We start from the raw sequence: 22069 nt of genomic DNA on the forward strand, positions 1-22069 counted from the left end.
AAAAATGTGACACCTATGAATTATGTAACTGGTATAAGCCAAATCTAGATATTTAAGAGTTGTTTAGCACATGGGAAAACAACATATATGCTAAAATACCTAAAAATTAAGGTATTTCATTTCAGATGGTCCGTCAAATAATTAAATAAATAATGTACTGAGTTCTTATAAAAAAAAAACTTTATTATAAGTTATTCATTCCATTTCATTACATCATATTCATTACACACAACAAGATATTTATCAAAAAAAACTCCACATAAATTATCTCAATTGATCATAACTTTACCCACCTAGAAGAATTAAAATTTTATAAATTAAACCCCATTTCTCATCTAACATATGAAATCAAGATGGGAAAAAGAGGGAACCTTGGAACCTTTTATCTTAGCTCTAGTTCATTTTGAAACAGCAGTTTCAGCTTGGACCTTGGACCTTGGGCATGACTTAACATTTAGTTCCTTCCCATCTCCAATGTCCAACCTTCATTTTCAAAGAACACGAAAAACTTTGAGAAATTATGATCGATTGACGATGGAATAAAGAGTTATTTGAATTGCTTACCAATAGAAGAACGGTTGAGCGCTCTGACTTTTGAATCATAAATCATAATACAAGTGCAAATTGTGTCCATATCGATGGCGAGGGTCAATCTGCGTGATAAACAAACATGAGTTCACTTTTTTGAAAATAATTATAGATCTTTTTCTTTAGACTAGCATAGTTTTTTCAATTGGAAAACTTACATCTTCAAGCCAATGCTGAAGAGCTAGCTTTTGAACTTTGTCATCTTTGCATAATCCTTTACCCATCTTGGAAGCTTTTATCCTATCCCTAGCCCTAGTCCATTTCGAAACAGCAGTTTCATGCTTTTCACCATCGAAAAATGAAACTGAATTGCGCTTTAACTCTGCAAAGTCCAAAGCTTTCCACCTAAAATAGAACAAACTTGTTACAAACCATAATCATAGATCAATCTGAAAGAAACCTCTTTGTAAGGTTTAACACAAACATACCAGAGCTCTTCAATCACAACTGCACAATCAGCAAGGTTTCTCCTCGTGCGATAACCCTTATACACTTTCTGAACCTTAACCGCCGCATCATCAAGCTCGCGAACAGGTTTTGTCGATAAGAATATTGACAGTTTCGTAAGGGAAATTGAAGAATCATCATTATCTTCATTCCTGGGAACTAATACAGGGCTGTCCGAATACATTGTGTCTTGAACTAAACTCTTGAATGAAGGACTTTGTTCCATAATGTCAACACTTACAGGTTTGCAGCCACTTCCTGACTTGACACAGAATTTAAACAGAAACAGACATATAAGTTACATGTTAAATCATATAAATCCTATAGAGACATAAGGTCAAACACCTTCAAGGCATATAAACAAGTCTTTTTCTTTACCTGAACTGATCGATTCGATTTGATTCTTCTAAATGAATACAATTAAAGAAGAGTTAATACAAACACATGTCTCATCATCATCATCCCTTTAATACCCATCTCATTGAGTGTCCTATAGATTAGTCTCATTGGATCTTTAGAAAATGGACTGGAATTCAAAATTAGCAACCTTTGAATGAAAATCCCTCTTTCTATGAAACTGAGGTGTGAAATTGAAATTCAAAAAGATGGGTTTTCGATAAATACAAAGATTGAAATATCAGAACCTCCCTTTTGGAATAGCAATAAAATATATTTTTTTTGTCTTTACTAACCAAACAACTTGTGAGATATATATACAGAAGATGGAGAAAGATGGTCAAAAGTTACTAATTGACTAATTGGTATTTTAGAATAGAATTTGGGTCAATTTTGTTAGAGAATTGAAACTGCTTCAACTAATTTGTATATTTTAAAAAAATATATTTAATTTAAAACACAAATATATTATAATTCATAGTATATACATATAGTTACGTGATTATAAAGTTATTTAAAAAATAAATACAAAATTTATCTCTATTTAATTTTTTTTGTAAGATACTCAGACAAATTACAATGCGTAAATCTCAAAAGCAATAATATTTCTACTAGATAAAAACATGACAAATTAAATAAAAAAAATATTTCTACTAGATAAAGAAGATTCTATTTTAAAAACAATTTTAAAGAAATAAAAATAATAAAATAAGATTATAGACATTTTTTTTCTATTTCAGAAAAGTTTTAAGTAGTTAAAATTGTGATAAATTGAATATTTCAAAATTGAGCTCCATTTTATAAAATAAATCAAATTCCTATTCTCAAATCACAAATGTCAACAAGTAGTTCCTTATATAACTACTCCATCTACTTTGCTGGATCAATAGACAAAAACCCTAAAATCAAGCAAATATTAAATAAATATACCATGTTTATCATTCAACGGTCAATATTTCATTCATTACTTAAAAGTAATGTGATGAAAGTATATTATTCATATATGTTGATTATAAACAAATAAGGTCAAATTTGAAAATTTTTTTTTTTTTTTTTAAATAGAGGTTACTATTTGATCCAATTAATATTTGGGGTTCGAACTTGAATATTTTTGTTAGATAATTCTCGAACTTTGAACTTTGAATTGTATCGTATGATTATTCGTTTACTTATTTTAACCGACAAACAAATGTATATTTGTTTTCTTATTTTAACATATTAATTTTATTTTTCTTAATTAATGACCATATTTGTAAAAACAAAATATTATTTTTTTCAATTATTCTCGTACATTACACCATCTTTAAAAGCATTTAAATTGTATTTGAATCGACATGAAAGTCCAACTATATTGCACTTTCACAAAAAAATCGTTATGTTTTTCGCGCTAAAATAGATTATTATTGTTATACAGTTTAAATTATCTATGGGGTATTAGGCATCAGTTTTAAACACTTATATCTTAAAAAAAATATACTTAATTTAAAACACAAAAACGTTCAAATTGAGGTAGGAATACAAAATATGTCTTATGAAATTTAAAATATATATATATATATATATATATATATATATATATATATATATAACGAATCAATTTGATAAAAATTAAGTTTTTTTTGTCTCACTCAATTAGTTTTATAATGATAAAATAGAATGAAAATTAAACTGTCTTATTAATATTCATGCAACTTTTTGTATTGGATTTTATCATCTAGTATTGGTCCTTAATTATTTGTTTTTATTTTTTACTATATTTTACTATTTTTTTCATTTAAAAAGTCATAATAACTCATAATTGACCTCACTTATTATTTGTTTTCAATTACAGTTATACCTCTTACAATGATATTTCAACTTTGATGGCATAACATATATAAAAATCTCTTTATTAATTAATCTAAGATTTTGATCAAGAACTTTCTAAGGATGAAATGGAATCATAATTATAAAAATGTAAAATTAAAAAAAATGATGTATAAACCTATATGATTGACAATTATAATTCACCCTATTGTTTCAAATTTGAATTGTCTTTGTTGGGATAATTTTTTTTCCAATTTACACTGATCGAAGATTGTATTTGTCTTATCTTTACGATTTCACTATAATTTTGATTCAAACAATAATAAATACAATTAAATATATAAAATCACTAATTTATTTATTTATTTTTCATATTTTATAAGTATTTTAAAATTTTTTTATAATAATATAAAATTTCATATATTATAATATATTATTAAAAATTCGTTTATTTAATTTTATCAAAAGAAAAATATAAGAATATAGTATAGCGGTATCTTAAAAAAAAAAAAATCACAAAATCGAACTCCCTAAAATCGAAGCAAGTGTGGAAAGTTCCTCTGTCCATATCCATCCATTATCATCCCTACCAATATCCATTAATTATACCCTATTTAATTGGAATTCAAATTTTAATTAAATATATAGAATACTTTTTCATAAATCTAAAGGTTTAGTCATTGTTGACATACTTATGGCCTTAAAGTCAATATAAATAACCTTGTATTTCTCTAATTTTTGTGTGTTTTATATTTTTATTCGTCACACCTTGGTTGTTTATTTCATTTATTAACAAAAATAAATATATAAAAAAATAGTTTTCTCAACTGCTTTAGTTTTAAAAAAATGAATATATTAGACTGCTATGAAAAGTGGATACCTACTCATATTAGACTTTTTAGGTCATACATTTGTACTTATATATTCATGATTTGCCCATATTGTTTTCACTATTAATGTCACTTCTTAATTTATTAAATTATGAATTTTTAGTTTGTATTACAAAAAAAAATACATAAAATTTACCATTGAGCTTGTTTGATGTTGGCTTATTTGGATTTTTTATTAGGTATGAAAAATAAATTATTTAAGTTTTTAATTAATTGAATTACAATAATTTTTCTTATATATTTAAAATTTAAATTTTATAATAATAAAATAAATTAAATGCTTGTCCTATATTAAATTTAATTTGATTAGTTAGACAACAACACAATAACTCGATTATCAATAGTGGTCCAAAAGCCAAATATGATTTATTGTCTAGACTATTATAACCTAGATGTTGATATAACCTTTATTAATTTATTAAATAACATGTTAGGCTGCTACTTTTCTTACACTTATTTTCATAAGTTTATTTTTAAATAATTTCTTTTTTCATAAATGTCCCACCATGTTTATGTGAATTATGATAAGGGTTCTCTGTAATTTTATTTTATTTTTGCAAATTATTAGTGTACATTTATAATATATAATTAAGGATAATTTAATATTTGTTGTCTTTATAATAATGTTAGATAAGTTTTAACAATTAGCTGGTTTGCCCGAGAGGTTAAGGGGGAAGACTTAAGATCTTCTGCATTCAATATGCGCATGGGTTCGAACCCCATAGCCAGCATTAATTTTTTTGTAAAAATAATTTTTTAACTTATACATCCAAACAGGTTTTATCCCAAAATTGACATTTATATGTTTAAAGAATTATGGAGAAATAAATAGTACTAAAAATTTAACCTACAAAGAGTTCATATATAGACATAATTTTGCTCAAATTACACTTGAAAAAACCCATTAGAAATGAGAGTTAAAAACAAAAAATTGTTGTTTTCGATAAGGATAAGCTTAAATAGTATATCTATTAAGTTAAAAAACTATTGGGTAGAAGAGCAATAAATAATTAAACATGTGACAGATATGAATTATGTAACTAATATAAGCCAAATCTAGATATTTAAGAGTTGTTTAGCACATGGGAAAACAACATATATGCTAAACTACCTAAAAAATTGGGTTAAAAGTAGCATGTACTTTTATATGCTATTTGAAATATAAAATAGTTATGTTTTAAATGTATATTGAAACATAAAAATAGTTGATGTTTCATATAATATTTTATCTCCTCGTAACTTCACATTTGTCTATAATCTCGACTCATTCGCAATTTATTTTAAAACGATGTTCAAAACCATTAGAGACACATTCTAAGAAGAAAGCGTGTATAGGGGGAGAATAATCTTTCTCGCTCCGGTGTTGAATATGACCGACAACAAGCGAGACAAAAAGTGTGATTTTGTCAGGTAAAACAAAAGTTGTAATTATGCATCTCTTGATCGTGATCTTATTAGACATGAGTTTGTGAAAAAGTTTTTGATTTATTTCATTAAAATCAAATAATTAAATAAATAATGTATTGGGTTCTTATAAAAGATAAACATCTTTGATATTTAATATCTTATTTCCACAACTTTAATAGTAATATTGAATGATAAAATAATCTAAGTTATTCATTCCATTGCATTATATCATGTTGATTACTTGCAACAAGATATTTATCAAAAACTTCACCACATAAATTATTATAAAGAATCTCGATATATGTTAGAGGCGAGAATTTCGCATTTTAAATCGATTTTATTGGTGAGAAATTCCGAATGGTAAAAACTCAAACGTGACATTCCCGCATGCACAAATGAAAGCTTAAAAGTTAGGCATAGAAAAAGCCAATGCTCGATTTGACACACAAGACACGCACTTCAATTGTTTGTTTGATGATCAATTCTTTTATATAAAAAAATAATCATATCACTTATTATTATGATTATTTTTTTATCATTTAAAAACTCATTTTATTAATATTTATTTAGATTATATATTTAAAATAAAAAATATTATAATAATTAAACTCATTATACTTATGAATAATATTTTTTCATCAAATAAAGATCCAACATCAAACAAGCTCTTAGAAACAAAAGTTTAGAACTACTATTAATAATTTATTGAGATCTACCTTATTTTTAGAACTATTCTATTTGCTCAACAACTCAATTTTATTTTCTCCTCTTTATTTATTATCTTTTATTACATTTTGTTTAATTAAAAAAATATTTATTATTTTCTTAAAGTCTATACAAAATGATAGGAGTGGCAGTGGTTTAAATATAACGATACAAACAATACAAAAACTCGAGTATTCATAATGTCACCAAACACCTCTGAAACATAACGAGATTAACCATTTATAAGCAACAATCTAATAATAAGTCAAAAATGTTCACCAACGAACAAATATAACATAAAATTTAGCGTTAACGAGCTCAAAGATAATCAATAACATCGACGAGTTCACCGAATGCCTTCACTAATTTTTTAAAAGAGATTTCACAATTCTCATAATAATAACGTTGTGGAGTAAACATCAGTCAATCGCTACCACTGAAAGTCATATGGTTCCTTTTGAACCAAATAGTCCAATAAAAAATAATCGGGATATAGACTCGTCGACTCAATCTAACTGAGCTCGTGATTTCTATTCAAACATCCCAATAACTAACGATTGACTCAAACATCACTCACTCAATGTCAATTATAGTCCAAAATAAGCTCCAAATTGCAGCGACTTTTTTGCAATGCAAAAACAAATTAGGTACCATCTCCACATATTTGAAACACATTTTGTAGTGACTAACCATAATACACATTTTTTCATTAATCTATCATTCATTAAGATTTTTCATGCTTGACATTCTATAAAAAAAAATGAAATATTTGGAGGGAATTTAGAATCACACAACCATAAGAAGTCATATGGGGCAATCTCCACAAATAATGTGTAACAATGACTAACTTGAAGTAATTCATATATTGTCAACATAAATATCACGTAAAGAAGGAATCAACACACATTGTGCCCCACTAAGAAAAACATCATTTCATGTAAGATTACATATCTATAATTAAGTATTCTCGTTATATATTTTTACTCACGAAACTATTCAAAACGTTGTTCGAACATGTCATTGACCAAAGCATTCTACAAATCGCGGTGTTGAGAATGACAATGCAAGACTTTTAACACTGCACCAAACATCGTCCCAAAAGTTGTTTGATGAGTCGTCGCCAACGTACTGATAATTTGCACTGCACACGAAAATACTTCCACGTATTAGAGATGTCTCTCCAAACACTATAATCAACTAGTCGGAGGATAACTTTGGTGAATCATCCAAACCAATCTTTCGATATTTGTATCTAATCATATGAGTTAATAAACAATTAGACTCCGAAAAAAATCTATTTCACTGTCTTAACAAAAGTAGCTTTGTTAAATGAATCTAAATCATTGATTTTCAAGTCTTGTTGATCCTTAATTCTCTTCATTTTAGCTCAACTCACCAAATGATCAAACAAAGACTCAAAAATTTTCTAAAGAAATTTGTACCTAATTTTTTTTCTCCTCTAGTACACACCCTGAAAATAGAAAAACAAAAACATCATAAAAGTGAGTGAGTGTATGTATTCTAGATGATGAGGACTCTTTTCGAAATCATATTTGTAGTATGAAATCTATCAATAATTATTTTTAAAAAATGAATATTTGCCTTGGGGTTGGGAAAAAAGGAGTGGGGTTTGATTGGACGAAGAGAAGCTAGAAATTGCCACATCGACATGATTCGATTAGATACAATGGACCCACTAAAATTGAGACACGTATCCAATATCTCAGCTGACCATTTTGTCAGACTTGGCGCGAAATTTATGGCCACATGTCTCCATCTTCTAGAGAGAGACTAATATCTTGTTTGATGCCAAATAAATCACTCAACCTATCCAAATATATCAAGTTAATAATTTTATTTTTAATTTAAAAATATAAATAATTCACTTTTTCATCTAAATTGATAATTTTGGTTTTAAAATAGTTTTTTTATATTAAAATTTTAAGTTTATAAAAATATTTTAATATGTTTAATTGAAAGATGTGAAGTGATAATCTTTTAAAATAAAATAATTCAAGATCAAACAAACTTTTAAGATTATTTAAATTATTTTAAAAGAATTCCGTGTATTTGAGTTATTAGGTAATAGGATCACAGTTAATATATTCTTTATTTTTTTTTAAATAATATTTTTATATTAAGAATAATAAAAATCGTTTAAGTAGAAGCACACAAAAGATGACATAAAAAGTAGGTTATTGAACTCGTAAATTTTCGAGAAAACGATTAACTACACAACAACCGACTCCACTGACTTTTCGGAATGAATCTAAAAAAACGTCGTACTAATAACATTATAAATTATACGAATCACACTACTACGATTATTAAAAGTTAACGATATCTCTCAAACTAAATAGTCCATCAGAAAATAATTAAAATGATAACCCAAATATGTAAGTCTACCATATGAGTCGTATCAATCTGAATTTCCCAATAATTACCCAAAGATTGAGGCATCACTTAGTGAATTACAGTATTATTCCAAAAAAAAACTCCAAATATTAATCACCCTCAACAATATAAAAATAAGTAAGTTGTTGATTCAACTTTCCCGTAACACATACGTAGGGTCAACCCTATAATAAGCCTACGGGCTAAGACAGCCCACTCCCAGGGGCAACCCATTTAATTAAAGTAACTAGGATTTTAGTTAAATTTATTAGTTTTTTTAACATAATAGTGTGTAGTCTAGTGGTTTAAGATGAGAAGAAGACATTTTATTTAGTTATGAGTTCAATTCTCATCAAAAATACATTAAAGCATAAAAAAATCACGTTTTTCTATCCGGGGATGAGGCAACCCAATTCTCAGGGCTGACACTTACTTACCATAATACAACATTTTTTTCTTACACATATAAGTCATAAATATATTGGATGAAATTTTTGACTCTCAAAGTTTCTCCCAACAAAAATTATATAGAATTATCTTATTGAACAAATTATAACAATTTCTCAAATCGAAATTATCCATTTTTTGCCAATGCATAACGACTTGTTCAAACGAAGACACTTGTTTGCGTACTACCAAAAGTAAACTCTATTATGAGAATAATTCTTCATAATATTTAATCTTTTTTATATATAATTCGGTTAGCAAAATCACTAGACCGGTGATCAAACATTGATGAAAATTTTAAACTAGTTCTATAAATTCAATTAATGAATGAAAATTAGAATGTGGGTAATAAAATCAAATCAAATTCATATGAAATTCAAACATGAATTAAAATGTGAAATTTGACCCAAATGTATAATTTAAATCAATTAATTTAAATTAATTGATCTTAGATTCCTTGATTACCAATTAAAGAAATGTTGTTAATTTGTAGTGTAACTTACATAAGTGTGTTATTATTATTATTTGTTATAATAATTTAATATTATTATTAACAAATTGTAAAACCATGTAATGTTGTTATTGAATTGTAGTGCCTTAATTATTTTGGCAAACAATTACTCTATAATTAAGAGAAAAACATTAAGGTAATGAAGTGGTAAACAATGTCAACCGTTGGATCAATTAATGATTTTATTTAATGGTTTAACTTTTCAACAATATAAACCACTTATCTATACTTTCAAACCACTTATCCTTGATTATTTTTCACTCTAGAATTCCGAAATCCCTCTTCTTGTTTTGTGAGTGTCTTCGAGTTCTCCGCTCGATATTTTTTGTTAAAACCGGTGATAGTTCAGGAACTTTATCAAGTTCGCTGCGTAGTAATTTCAGTGTTAAATCACTATTAGATTCGTTGTACATTGGGAGACAATCATCTGTGATAAGCTCCAGCACAAGGGGAGACTGTGGAACTGTTTTAAGGAAAATGTGCTAAGCAAATGTCTCGAATCAACATTGTATTTGATAATTTTGTTCATTTTTATATTTTATTTATTTATAACATCATTATATATATATATTCTGTTTATTTAAAGACAATATATGTAACAAACATTTCCCTAATTTAGACATTTTTATATATATCAATGGAAGCAAGTTTATGATAAGCGTAGTTAGGGATGTCAATAATGCGGATTAGGACGGGGAATGCGTTTATCATACCTACCTCCCCATTTTACCGTTATACAATGTTCTCAAAAAAACATTTTATTTTGATAAAATTATATAAACAGATTTTTTAATATTATATATATTGTAATATATTGAAAATTTATACTATTTAAAATAAATAAATTTAAAATTTGTATAAAATGTGAATAATAAATAAATATAGTATTGATATTATATAATTAATTATATTTATTAGTGTTCGTGACAAATTAGAGGTGAAATCAAGGCGGGAGAAACAAATAACATCCCCACTATACATCGTTATATAATATTCTAAAAAAAATATATTTTTTTATAAAATTATATAAACAGATTTTTTAATATTATATATATTATAATATATTAATTTATATTATATTATATTACATAAATAAATTTAAAACTTCTTATAAAATATGAATAATAAATAAATATAGTGATGATATTATATAATTAATTGTGTTTAGGAATGTTTCTTGATAGATTATAGGAAAAATAAATAACACCCCACCATGCACCTTTTACAATATTCCCCAAAAATTAATATTTTCTTATAAAATTATATAAATAATTTTTTTAATATTATATATATTATAGTATAGTGATTTATATTATATTACAAAAATAAACTTAAAACTCTTATAAAATATGAATAATAAATAAATATAGTGATGATATTATATAATTAATTGTGATTATTAGTGTTCGTGACAGATTAGAGATGAGAACGGGACAAGAAACAAATAACATTCTCACCCATCTCTAGTCAATTACCGAGGAAAATGAGACAATTCAAAATAGAAAATCGGGAGGGAAATTATAATTGTAATCCATAGTTGCCGTTAGACTTTTGACATTATACAAAATATCATCCAAAAATTAATAAAAGATCTTTGCATAAATAATTTTAATTGTACACAGAACTTTTCACATAGAATAATTGCCCATACACCCTTTTGGATAAACAATCAATATATTAACATTTCTTATATTTAAAAACATCAGAAATATGAAAGATAATTAAATAATTAATTGATTAAAATAAATAATTTATTAAATTAAATTCAAATAATCAAAATCAAATAAGATATTAGACAAAATAATTAAAATATATATATTTTGAATAATTATTGAAAAATAAAATAAATAATAATTTGATTTTTTTATAAAATAATTTATTAAAATGTTATTTTATATTAAAAAAATCATTTTAATAAAAATAAAAAAAGAACTTTAAAAAAATAAAGATAAACAAGACCTGTAAGAGAGAGATGGGTAGATAGATATTATCGAGGTCAATGAAAAAACGTATCAGATACAAGAATCGAAAATAATACATCTTCAATCCTAAAAACGACACCGTTTTACCCTGCAGAAATGAGTCACCGTTCTCAGTAGCACATGAAGGTGACACGTTTCTCGCCGTGACCACCCTCAGATCTGAATGAAATCCTCGTGGCGCCGATCCGATTAGCTTGGTAGGTCCCACAAAGAAGAAAAAATGATATTTCACCGAAAGAAACATCTAACGTGGTCTTATTCTGATCGTCTTCCGCCACGTGTTTGCTCTGATCGGGACCCATATCACCAACGGAGACGGAAATGTAAAAGGAGGAAAGTTCATTCACGGAAAAAAATACCTTCTTCACTCCCATCGGACTCTTCTCTTTTTAGGGTCGACGATTCTTCTTTCTTTCCTCTGTCTCTCACTTGAAATAATTACAGTGTTCTTTGGGTGTAAGCAACTTTACCTGACCCAGCTTGCGTCTTCTCTTTCTCTTCATGAATTTCTCTACAAATTGGAATCGGGTTTGGAGAACAGGAGGTTAAAGAAGTGAAATTTACGAGATCCAGGTGATACCCATCATTTCTCTTTGATTGATATTTTATTTTAGGGCTTATAGATTTCTGGGTCGATGGAAGAAATGTCAACGGCAATCTCTGTTCCATCTTTCATGTTGAGTAATCTAATCTACGATGATTCAGTACTATTAGCAAATCAAATGGAAATTAGAGGACTTGAGCTGATAGTTAAAACGGCCAATTTATTTTCAGACCCAATACCCTTGACTGGTTGTGAAAACAACGATGATGATGCTAGTCTTGTGAAAATGATGATAGTTGAAGAAACTAGGGAAGAAGAAATTGAAGCTAATTTTGAAAGAAACGAGAAGAAGGCTGAGATTGCTCAACTCATTGATTGTCGAAAACCTAGAAAGCTCTCTCTTTGGGGATTTTCTTCTATATGTGGGAAAAGGTCGGAGATGGAAGATACTGTTGCTGTCCTACCTGGGTTTTTGAAGTTTCCTAAGATGCTTCCAACTAATGAAACAACAACGGGTCATTTCTTTGGTGTTTATGATGGACATGGTGGTTTTCAGGTAATCAATTTACTTGAACCATGTTTTACAATTTAGATTGGTTTGAGAATAAATTCTGATTATGTTTTTTTGTTCATGGGTTTTTCAGGTTGCTAACTATTGTCGGGATCGGTTCCATGTGGCATTAGCGGAGGAGATGGAAATATCGTGGAAAAATGGTTGTGTTGATTGGGAACAACAATGGGAGAAAACATTCTTTAACTGCTTTGTTAAGGTTAATGCAGAGGTTGTGCCTATTGCTCCGGATGCTGTTGGGTCAACTGCTGTTGTTGCTGTTGTCAGTTCGTCGCACATAATTGTCGCGAATTGTGGAGATTCGAGGGCTGTTTTGTATCGCGGAAGAGAAGCTGTTCCATTGTCTGTTGACCATAAAGTAGGATTACATCGAACTTTACTCTCGAATTGGGCCCATTTGGAAACACTTATTGGGTCTGGATGATAAATGTTTGTTTATGACTAAGTTTTGTTTCCAAAGGTGATCTATGTCCAGACCTAGATTTTGTTTCCAAATTGGCCTATTAGTATTTACTTTGGAGATAGATTTTGTTTCCAAAAGAAAATGTCTGAATTTGTATATGACTAAGTTTTATTTCTAAACCTGATCTAGATCCAGACACAGAATTGGGCCCTTATTTACTTAGGAGATAGATCCTTTGGGTATTTATTGATCCACCCGCCATTTCCCTTTCAGCCAAATAGCGAAGATGAGGAAGCTAGAAAAGAAAATGTCTGAATTTGTTTATGACTCAAGATTTATTGCCAAATGTGATATTGATCCAGACCTATCAATTGTTTTCAAATTGGCCTTAGAAATAGATTCTTTGGGTATTTATTTATTGATCCACCCGACCATTTTCGTTTCAGCCAAATAGAGAAGATGAGCGTGCTCGGATCGAAGCTGCAGGAGGGAAAGTGATCGATTGGAATGGTTATCGTGTATCAGCTGTTCTTGGAATGTCAAGATCCATAGGTGAGAGTTTGTTTGTTTTCTTTTTGAAAATGGTCTGGATATAAAGACTCAAACCCATTATCTCAAGGACATGATAGTTTGTTTGTTTGTTTTCTATTTGAAAATGGTTTGGATACAGAGGACTCAAACCCATGATCTTAAGGACATGATAGCTTGTTTTCTTTTTTGAAAATGGTCTGGATATAAAAGACTGAAACCTGTGATCTTAAGAACATGATTATTTGGTTCTTTGTTTTCTTTTCTAAAATGGTCTTGATAAGAAAGACTTGAACCCATGATCTCAAGGACATAAGAGTTTTTATGTTTTCTTTTTGAAAATGGTTTGGATATGAAATATTTGAATCAATGATCTTAAGGACACGAGAGTTTGTTTGTTTGTTTTCCTTTTGCAAATGGTCTGGATATGAAAGACTAAATCGATGATATTTGAGGACATGAGATTTTTCTTTTTGAAAATGGTCTGGATATGTATGACTCGAATCCATGATCTTAAGGACATGACTTAAATATGATGGAAAGATGAAAACATATTGAAATGGTCTTCAATATGTTTGTTATGTTAATATTTTGTCTGATCATATGATGGAAAGATATGAAAACATATTGAAAATGGTCTTCAATATGTTTGTTATGTTAATATTTTGTCTGATCATATGATGGAAAGATATGAAAACATATTGAAAATGGTCTTCAATATGTTTGTTATGTTAATATTTTGTCTGATAATATGATTGAAAGATGTCTTGTTGATTGTTGTTGTTGTTGTAATACAGGGGACAGATACTTGGACCCATATGTGATTCCTGATCCAGAAATAAAGTTTGTGAAGAGAACGAAAGAAGACGAATGTCTTATATTAGCCAGCGATGGTTTATGGGACGTGATATCGAACGAAGAGGCGTGTCAAGCGGCGAGAAAACGAATACTATTATGGCACAAGAAGAATGGTGATGCAGCTAAGTTAGAAGGAGTTGGAGAAGAAGGAGAAAGAGCTGATCCAGCTGCTGAAGATGCAGCTGATTATCTTTCTAGACTTGCTCTTCATAGAGGAAGCAATGATAATATATCTGTTATTGTACTAGACTTGAAAGCTCATAGAAAGTTGAAGAAGAAGACATCAACTTGAATTGGGTTGTGACTGGTGATGGGTTTATGGTTTTAATTTTGTTCTTTTGTTTCTTTTGTGGGATGTAACAGAACATTGTTAATTAGAATTCTGGTCTGTCTATATATAGCATGAGAGCTGTTTCCAATTATAAGAAAGTCTCATCATTAAATGATTGAGATGGAAAATGAAATATATATCAGATTTGGAGATTGTTTTCATGACAGAAAAAATTGGTACTTATCATGGCTTTGCAAATTGTTTGCTTAATCAGTAGTCATGGCAGATATGCCAACAAAGATGTATGTTTTTTATTTAAGTAAATATTTTATGAATACAACATCATCTTGAATGTGACAAGAAAAGATGTTACTTATAGTTTTTGTTTCACAACATGGTGTTTTGGTTTTACTATTATAAGTTTCAGATTAGAAGATTCAATTCAGGGTTTGGGTAATTTTTTTGTAAAATCTATATATTTTTTAAATATCTTATTAAGATATTATTTAGATGAAATGATCATGTACACATTTTGGTGGGGAGGTATAAGAAAAAAATGACAGCTTTTCCACTCCTACTATTTTTCATATAAAAAAAGTTTTCTCTCTATTTTTGTATATAAATGAAGGGATAGAGGAGATCACCAAGAAATGATCTGAATTTCTGTATTGATTTATTTGAGATGGTTCCTTTTAATCGTAATCAAAGATGTTTTTTTGTCTCTCATTTTTTTCGAACAATTCAAAGAACTTAATGAATCAAACTTTTAGCTTTTGTGTAACTGGATTGCCCAACAGCTCTGACGCAGAGGACCCTGAGAAACCGTCCACGGATCCTTTAGTAGGTGATAGGGCATAAACGTCCCACTGATCCTTTAGTAGGTGATAGGGCATAAACGTCCCGTTTAATTCTAGCTCAAAGTGTTTTTAAACAGGTCCAATAAGATCTTAAGCTTGCAACAAAAAAAGATATTTAATTCTAGCTCAAAGTGTTTTTAAACAGGTCCAATAAGATCTTAAGCTTGCAACAAAAAAGATATTACTTTGTAGGTTTTGTTTCACACATGTTGGTGTTTTTGTTTCACATTTATTTATAAGATAAGATATAAACTTGTTAGGAGTTTTCGTTTTATAGTTGCAAAGTCTATTTTATTTGTAGGTTTTGTTTCATACACGTTGGTGTTTTTGTTTCACATTTATAAGGTAAGATATAAATTTGTTAGGGGTTTTTGTTTTATAGTTGTAAAGTCTACTTTATTTGTAAGTTTTGTTTCACACATGTTGGTGTTTATGTTTCACATTTATAAGATATGACATAAATTTGTTAGGGTTTCTTTTTATAATTGCAAAGTCTACTTTATTTGTAGGTTTTGTTTCACACATGTTGGTGTTGGTGTTTCACATTTATAATGTAAGATATAAATTTGTTAAAGATTTTTGTTTTATAAATACAAGTCTATTTAATTTGAGTGATTTTAAAAAAAAGAAAGATCACAAGTTCATCTTTCATTTAAAACGTTTGAATAGAAAATAGAAATCATGATTACAGAGGATATGTTACATTAACATTTCCAATCAGGATTTGAGTTTAAATGAAAATTTACATTTTATTTTATGTAAATATGTATGTTTTTTTTATTTATGTAAATATTTTATGAATACAATAAGATCTTTAACATGCATTGAGAAATTATGTTAGTTTGTAGTTTTTATTTCATAATTATATGTACAATGAAAAATCTAACATGATGTTTTTCTTTCACAATTATAAGATATACTTTATTTACAACTCTAAACTCAAATTTGAGTTAAAATTTTCATTCTAATATTAATTTAGATATACTAAAACTCATACCAATGAAAGCATGAATTATTAATGTTCTATGAGTCTTCATTTAGATTAAATAATATTATAAAATATATTTTAATTATTTATTTATATATTAATTAATTAATTTTTTTTTTTATGAATTTTCTAAATAATTATTGTTTACTTCATTCATTTAATATAATTAGTCTTTATATTAATATTCAAAGATTTTATAAACAAATTGGTCCTATGGTCTAGCGGTTAGGACATTGGACTCTGAATCCAGTAACCCGAGTTCAATTCTCGGTAGGACCTATTTCTTTTTGTAAAATATCAAATAAATTTTCAAACTTTTGGACACAAATTACATTTCTACAATTTTTCAAGGACTATTATAGATAAACGTTTCCTCGTCTTAAAAAAAAAAAAATCTCGTCTTTCTTATACATTGCTAGGGTTTTACTATATAAACATACATTCCTGCCGCCGTTTGAGCCTCTGAGAGAGAAGCTGCAAACGCTGGTCGACATTTCTCCTTTCTTCGTGTAAGTGATCGATTGTTTTTTTTCATCCAATTCATTTGCTTTATTGAATTCAATCCTTCTAGCAAAGTATATTATGTGGGTTCATTTGATTTCATGTTTTTCGTTCGTAAATTTGATGTCTTTTTGTGGGTTTTTTATGGATCTGTTAATTCTGAAAGCACTGTGTAGAAATCTCTCAGTTTGGTATACTTTGTTCTTGTTATTCTAGCAAAGTAGACCCATTGAATTGAAAACACTTGCCTCATTTTTGTGGGTGTTGAATCTGGTATTTGGTTTGGAATATGAGTTGAGAAATGGAACTCATCTGTGTAGTTTGCTTGTTTCATATAGTATGATCAAAATCATTGAAACTTAGTGTTCTTGATATTCTAGCAAAGTAGGGTTATTGAATTGATATCACTTGCTTCATTTTCTGTGATATTGAATCTGGTATTTGGTTTGGAATATGAGTGGAGATATGAAACTCGTCTGTGTAGCTTTCTTGTTTCATATAGTATGATCAAAAAACTAAAAATTTAGTGTTCTTGATATTCTAGCAATGTAGACTCATTGAATTGATATCACTTGCCTGATTTTCTGTGAGTATTGAATCTGGTATTTGGTTTGGAATATGAGTTCTGAAATGAAACTCATCTGTCTAGCTTGCTTCTTCTTCATTTGTCATATTCTCATTTGAAGGTGTTGTATTTGATTTGCCTATAGGTGCTTTTTATTTGAATGATTTTACAATAGGGTTAATCCTTTTTCTCTTTTCTATGTTGTAGTTTCATTCCTTAAGGTAAGTTATGGTGAAGCATAATAATGTTATCCCAAATGGACACTTCAAGAAGCATTGGCAGAACTATGTGAGGACCTGGTTTAATCAGCCAGCTCGTAAAACAAGAAGAAGAACTGGTTAGTTGTTTATGGTGTTTCTTATTCATGGAAAAGTTATTTTTGTTAACAATTTTGGACCATTTTTCATTTTGTTTCAGCTAGACAAAAGAAGGCTGTGAAGATTTTCCCTAGACCTACTGCTGGTTCCCTCCGTCCTATAGTTCATGGTCAGACATTGAAGTACAACATGAAACTAAGGCAAGGAAGAGGATTTTCTCTTGAGGAACTTAAGGTTTGTTTTATAATAATTTGAAATTCTTCTGTTTGTTTCTTCAAACATGGGATTTAGTAGTTCGATGAATGTTGGATACCGTTTCTTTGACTAATTGGTGTTTATATATGCTTCTAACAGGCAGCTGGTGTTCCTGCAAAGCTTGCTCCAACCATTGGCATATCTGTTGATCACCGTCGCAGAAACCGCTCTCTGGAATCTCTCCAGGCTAATGTTCAGAGGCTGAAAACTTACAAGGCCAAGTTGGTTGTTTTCCCAAGGAGATCTGGAAAATCCAAGGTATATCTAGTTTACTTGTGACAAATCTTGATCATAAGCAAATTTTTGTTTAAATTTAGTTTCCAAACAACAATACCTGATTCTCTGCTCTTATGTAGGCTGGTGACTCTACTCCTGAGGAGTTGGCCACAGCCACTCAAGTCCAAGGTTCTTACTTGGCTATCACACGTGAAAAGCCAACTGTGGAGTTCGTTAAGGTGACTGATGAGATGAAATCATTCAAGGCGTTTGATAAGCTGAGACTCGAGAGGACGAACAAACGTCATCTTGGTGCTAGGTTGAAGAGAGCTGCCGAGGCTGAGAAAGAAGAGAAGAAGTAAGAATCCATATCTATTAGACAAATTTCCGCAATTGGTCTACTTTTGGGAGTTGTGATTTTGCTTGTTAGACAAAGTTTACTTTATTGGTACATTCAGTTTCAACAAATACTTTCAAACTATTTATGTTTAATTTTACTTTTATCTAAGACATGGTTGTCAAAGATGATGGTTAGTAGCAGTATTAATTATGGTTTATTAATATTTTGATTATGTTTTTGCCCATTTGAACTTATGAAACCAAATATTTTTAGGTTGAAATGTCATCATATTTTAAACAATTTATTTGAGAATATTTAAATAAACTTAGATTTAGTCTACAAGATGTTGACAATTCATATCTATAGTATTTTTATTTATAAAATAAGTAATCATGATTTGGTTTTATAACTATATCTTTAATATGTATTTGTTAAACTAAACTTATTTACATGTTTATACACTTCATTATTTGTCATTTTTAATATTGGTGGGATTTCATATTTTTAATAAAAACTTATATATTATAAATTTGTTTTAGTTCTATGTTATTTTTATTTTTATATATAATTAATTTCAGATACAATAATAAACAAATTATATTATGAAATATTATAATTATAAAATTAATTATGACTTTATTTATTTAAATAAGTATAATTCTTTTGAGTTTGCTTTTTATAAAATCGAAATAATTTATATAGTCTTACCATTTTAAGATTAGTAAAAGTTTAACTAATTTAATGGTAAGATTAGTAAAAGTTTAACTAATTTAAAAGTGTCTAATCTAAGGTAAGAGTTAAATAGATATTTTAATTTTTGTGTATGTTTTTATTTACAAATTAGTATTGTGCAATCAAATGGATAGGTTTGTGTATTTTAATTCAAGTTTATAATAAAAATATTTAAAAGATGATAATAAAAAATAAAAAATATTTAAATGATAAATAAATATTTATAATAATGTATTAAAATTTATTTAGTCTTCAATACAACTTAATATATATATTATTTATTTGCGACATTATAAGTTGGAATTCCTTAGGAAGATTGAATTTCGGACATCATCTCTCAACCTTTATTATTTAAAAGTTTATATTATTAAAGTGATGTAAAACTAGGTTCCTAACTATCATTTTAATACAATTTTTCTTTATATTCTAACATGTTATCAGAGCTAAAATTCTCTTCTTTTAGCCACAAAATTTAGTCTTTCACTATTTTTATCGATGATATTTTAACCATGGATGGAGGGTTCTAATAAATCTTTAATAATTATTATTATATAATTTTTAATAATAGTTTTTTTTCTTTCAAATAATTTTGTTGAGGTTTTTTTATCTGCATGATATTTATGAATAAATAAATAAAAAATTTATGTTACTAATTTAACTTATTATTTATGTCGTATTTATAAATAAATATATAAAAGATCTACGTCACTAATTTAACTACCAATTTAGTAAATTGAGAGTTTTAATTATCGAATTATAGATAATCGATATTTAAAATTCTTAATTCACTGAAATTCGATAATTTGATATTTTATTTATTTATTTATTTATAAATTAAACGTAGATAATAAATTAACAACGTTTAAAATTGTTACGACAAATTTTTGTAATAAATTAACTACGTCCAAAATTACAATAAAAGAGTCCCAATTTCACAACTGGGTCATTATTTATTATCCTATGTAAATTGACTATGGCCCTGTTTGTTTGATGTAATGGTTATTGTATTTTCTTTTAGGCCTTGTTCTGTTGTGGGTTTTTTAAAAAACTAAGAGAGAGAAAGATTGGATGATGGGTGATGATTTTGAGAAAGTAATGATTATTTTTTGTAAAAAGACTTAAAGGGTATTGATATATATAAATAAAATAAAAAATAATAATTTAAAATAGAGGGTATTTTTGTATTTTAGTTAATGATATGAGTGATGTGATTGGTGAGAAGTGATTGATTGGAAAATGAAATTTATATGGGTTTTTCAAATAACCCAAAGAGAACAAGGCCTATATTACAAAACAATGAGTCCAAATTCAGATATATTTTGAGGCCTTTGAAATAATTTGAAATAAGATAACCTTATCATAAACAAGCAATTGGAGAGAGTGCCACATTGGATGAGAATTTAGAGTATCACAAATTTCCACCTATCACAAATTTCCACCTATCATCTATTCCCTTATCCAACCCTCAAATCCCTTACCTAAAGACATAACCTTTTCTCTCATTAAACCATTTTACTATACAGACACAATCTTCAGGAAGAAGAAGAAAATCAATAATGGCATCTACTTCCATAGTTATGGCAGCAATGCCAATTACTTCCTCCACCCAGTCAAGACCCAACACCTTATTCTTCAAACCCTTACCAGTGAAGACAAAAGCAACAACAGGAAGGAATTTTGCAGTTGCAGCAGCAAAAGCTTCAATGAAAGAGAAGGTAGTGACTGGATTGACAGCGGCTGCACTGACTGCATCAATGGTGATTCCAGAAGTAGCTGAGGCTGCAAGTGGGTCTGGGTTTTCTCCTTCTCTGAATAATTTCTTGCTGAGTATAGCAGCTGGAGGAATTGTTCTTGCTGGGATTGTTGGTGCTATCATTGGTGTTTCTAACTTTGATCCTGTTAAGAGGACTTAATATGTTCTTTGTTGTACTTATATCAGTTCAATTCTATGAATTCCAGCTTTGATTATAAATGGTTGAATATGATTCTTCTTGATGTTTGTTTTTGCCACTATTTGGAGATCTCTACTAAATTGATTAATAAGGTTTTATGCCACCATTATTTAGGTAATATGTATTTGAGTTTACTTTCAAGAGAATTTTAATCTAGATCAATGAGCAACTATTAAACTTTGAATGTTCCATCTACCAAAACATCATAAAATGGGCTCTTTATAAAATTGAGTATTTTTGAGCTTGGAGGATGGTAATTCCTTTACAATTTCATATTAATCTTCTTTTTGTTAGACCCACATGGAACTTGTTATATAGTAACACATGGGATGACTTTCAATTAAGGATAACAATTAGAATGCAATGAACTAGTTTCAATTTGAATTTGAGAGATTTTTTTCTAATTTGGCCAGTATTTGAGCTGCCACGTTTTGTTTTGTTGACTGGGGATAGTATTTGAGTTTCCCGTTTTTTTAAGGACGGTTTTATCCAATTTGATCATAGTTGATTGGGATGATATTTGTATTTTCTGATATCAACACTATTAAGCCGGTTTAGAAATAAATATAGAACATTCCTAATATATATATTTTTTATA

The 22069-nt window shown here is 28.2% G+C and overlaps 4 protein-coding genes and 2 non-coding genes across 6 annotated transcripts; 5 read left to right on the forward strand and 1 right to left on the reverse strand.

Moving 5' to 3' along the window:
- Positions 1 to 281: 281 nt before the first annotated feature.
- LOC124944071 (IQ domain-containing protein IQM4-like) lies at positions 282 to 1304 on the reverse strand. The gene is made up of 3 exons (XM_047484531.1): positions 1017 to 1304; positions 565 to 933; positions 282 to 483 (listed from the first exon to the last, which is right to left on the reverse strand). The coding sequence occupies exons 1-2, from the start codon at positions 1259 to 1261 to the stop codon at positions 711 to 713; spliced, it is 468 nt and encodes a 155-aa protein (XP_047340487.1). The 5' UTR covers positions 1262 to 1304; the 3' UTR covers positions 282 to 483; positions 565 to 710.
- Positions 1305 to 4774: 3470 nt separating this feature from the next.
- On the forward strand, positions 4775 to 4858 carry TRNAL-UAA. The gene has a single exon. It is a non-coding gene; the product is annotated as a tRNA-Leu (tRNA).
- A 7100-nt stretch (positions 4859 to 11958) lies between these two features.
- On the forward strand, positions 11959 to 14969 carry LOC124941469 (protein phosphatase 2C 53-like). The gene is made up of 4 exons (XM_047481803.1): positions 11959 to 12673; positions 12762 to 13046; positions 13538 to 13643; positions 14417 to 14969. The coding sequence occupies exons 1-4, from the start codon at positions 12209 to 12211 to the stop codon at positions 14767 to 14769; spliced, it is 1209 nt and encodes a 402-aa protein (XP_047337759.1). The 5' UTR covers positions 11959 to 12208; the 3' UTR covers positions 14770 to 14969.
- Positions 14970 to 16800: 1831 nt separating this feature from the next.
- On the forward strand, positions 16801 to 16872 carry TRNAQ-CUG. Its single transcript has one exon. It is a non-coding gene; the product is annotated as a tRNA-Gln (tRNA).
- Positions 16873 to 16973: 101 nt separating this feature from the next.
- LOC124941621 (60S ribosomal protein L13-1-like) lies at positions 16974 to 18965 on the forward strand. The gene is made up of 5 exons (XM_047481966.1): positions 16974 to 17102; positions 17867 to 17996; positions 18077 to 18210; positions 18331 to 18489; positions 18588 to 18965. Exons 2-5 carry the CDS (start codon positions 17888 to 17890, stop codon positions 18807 to 18809), a joined length of 624 nt encoding a protein of 207 aa, XP_047337922.1. The 5' UTR covers positions 16974 to 17102; positions 17867 to 17887; the 3' UTR covers positions 18810 to 18965.
- A 2035-nt stretch (positions 18966 to 21000) lies between these two features.
- On the forward strand, positions 21001 to 21514 carry LOC124942095. Its single transcript, XM_047482512.1, has one exon. It carries the CDS (start codon positions 21076 to 21078, stop codon positions 21430 to 21432), a length of 357 nt encoding a protein of 118 aa, XP_047338468.1. The 5' UTR covers positions 21001 to 21075; the 3' UTR covers positions 21433 to 21514.
- The last annotated feature ends 555 nt before the right edge of the window (positions 21515 to 22069 follow it).

This window comes from Impatiens glandulifera, chromosome 6, assembly GCF_907164915.1.
Source record: "Impatiens glandulifera chromosome 6, dImpGla2.1, whole genome shotgun sequence".
Lineage (NCBI taxonomy): Eukaryota > Viridiplantae > Streptophyta > Magnoliopsida > Ericales > Balsaminaceae > Impatiens > Impatiens glandulifera.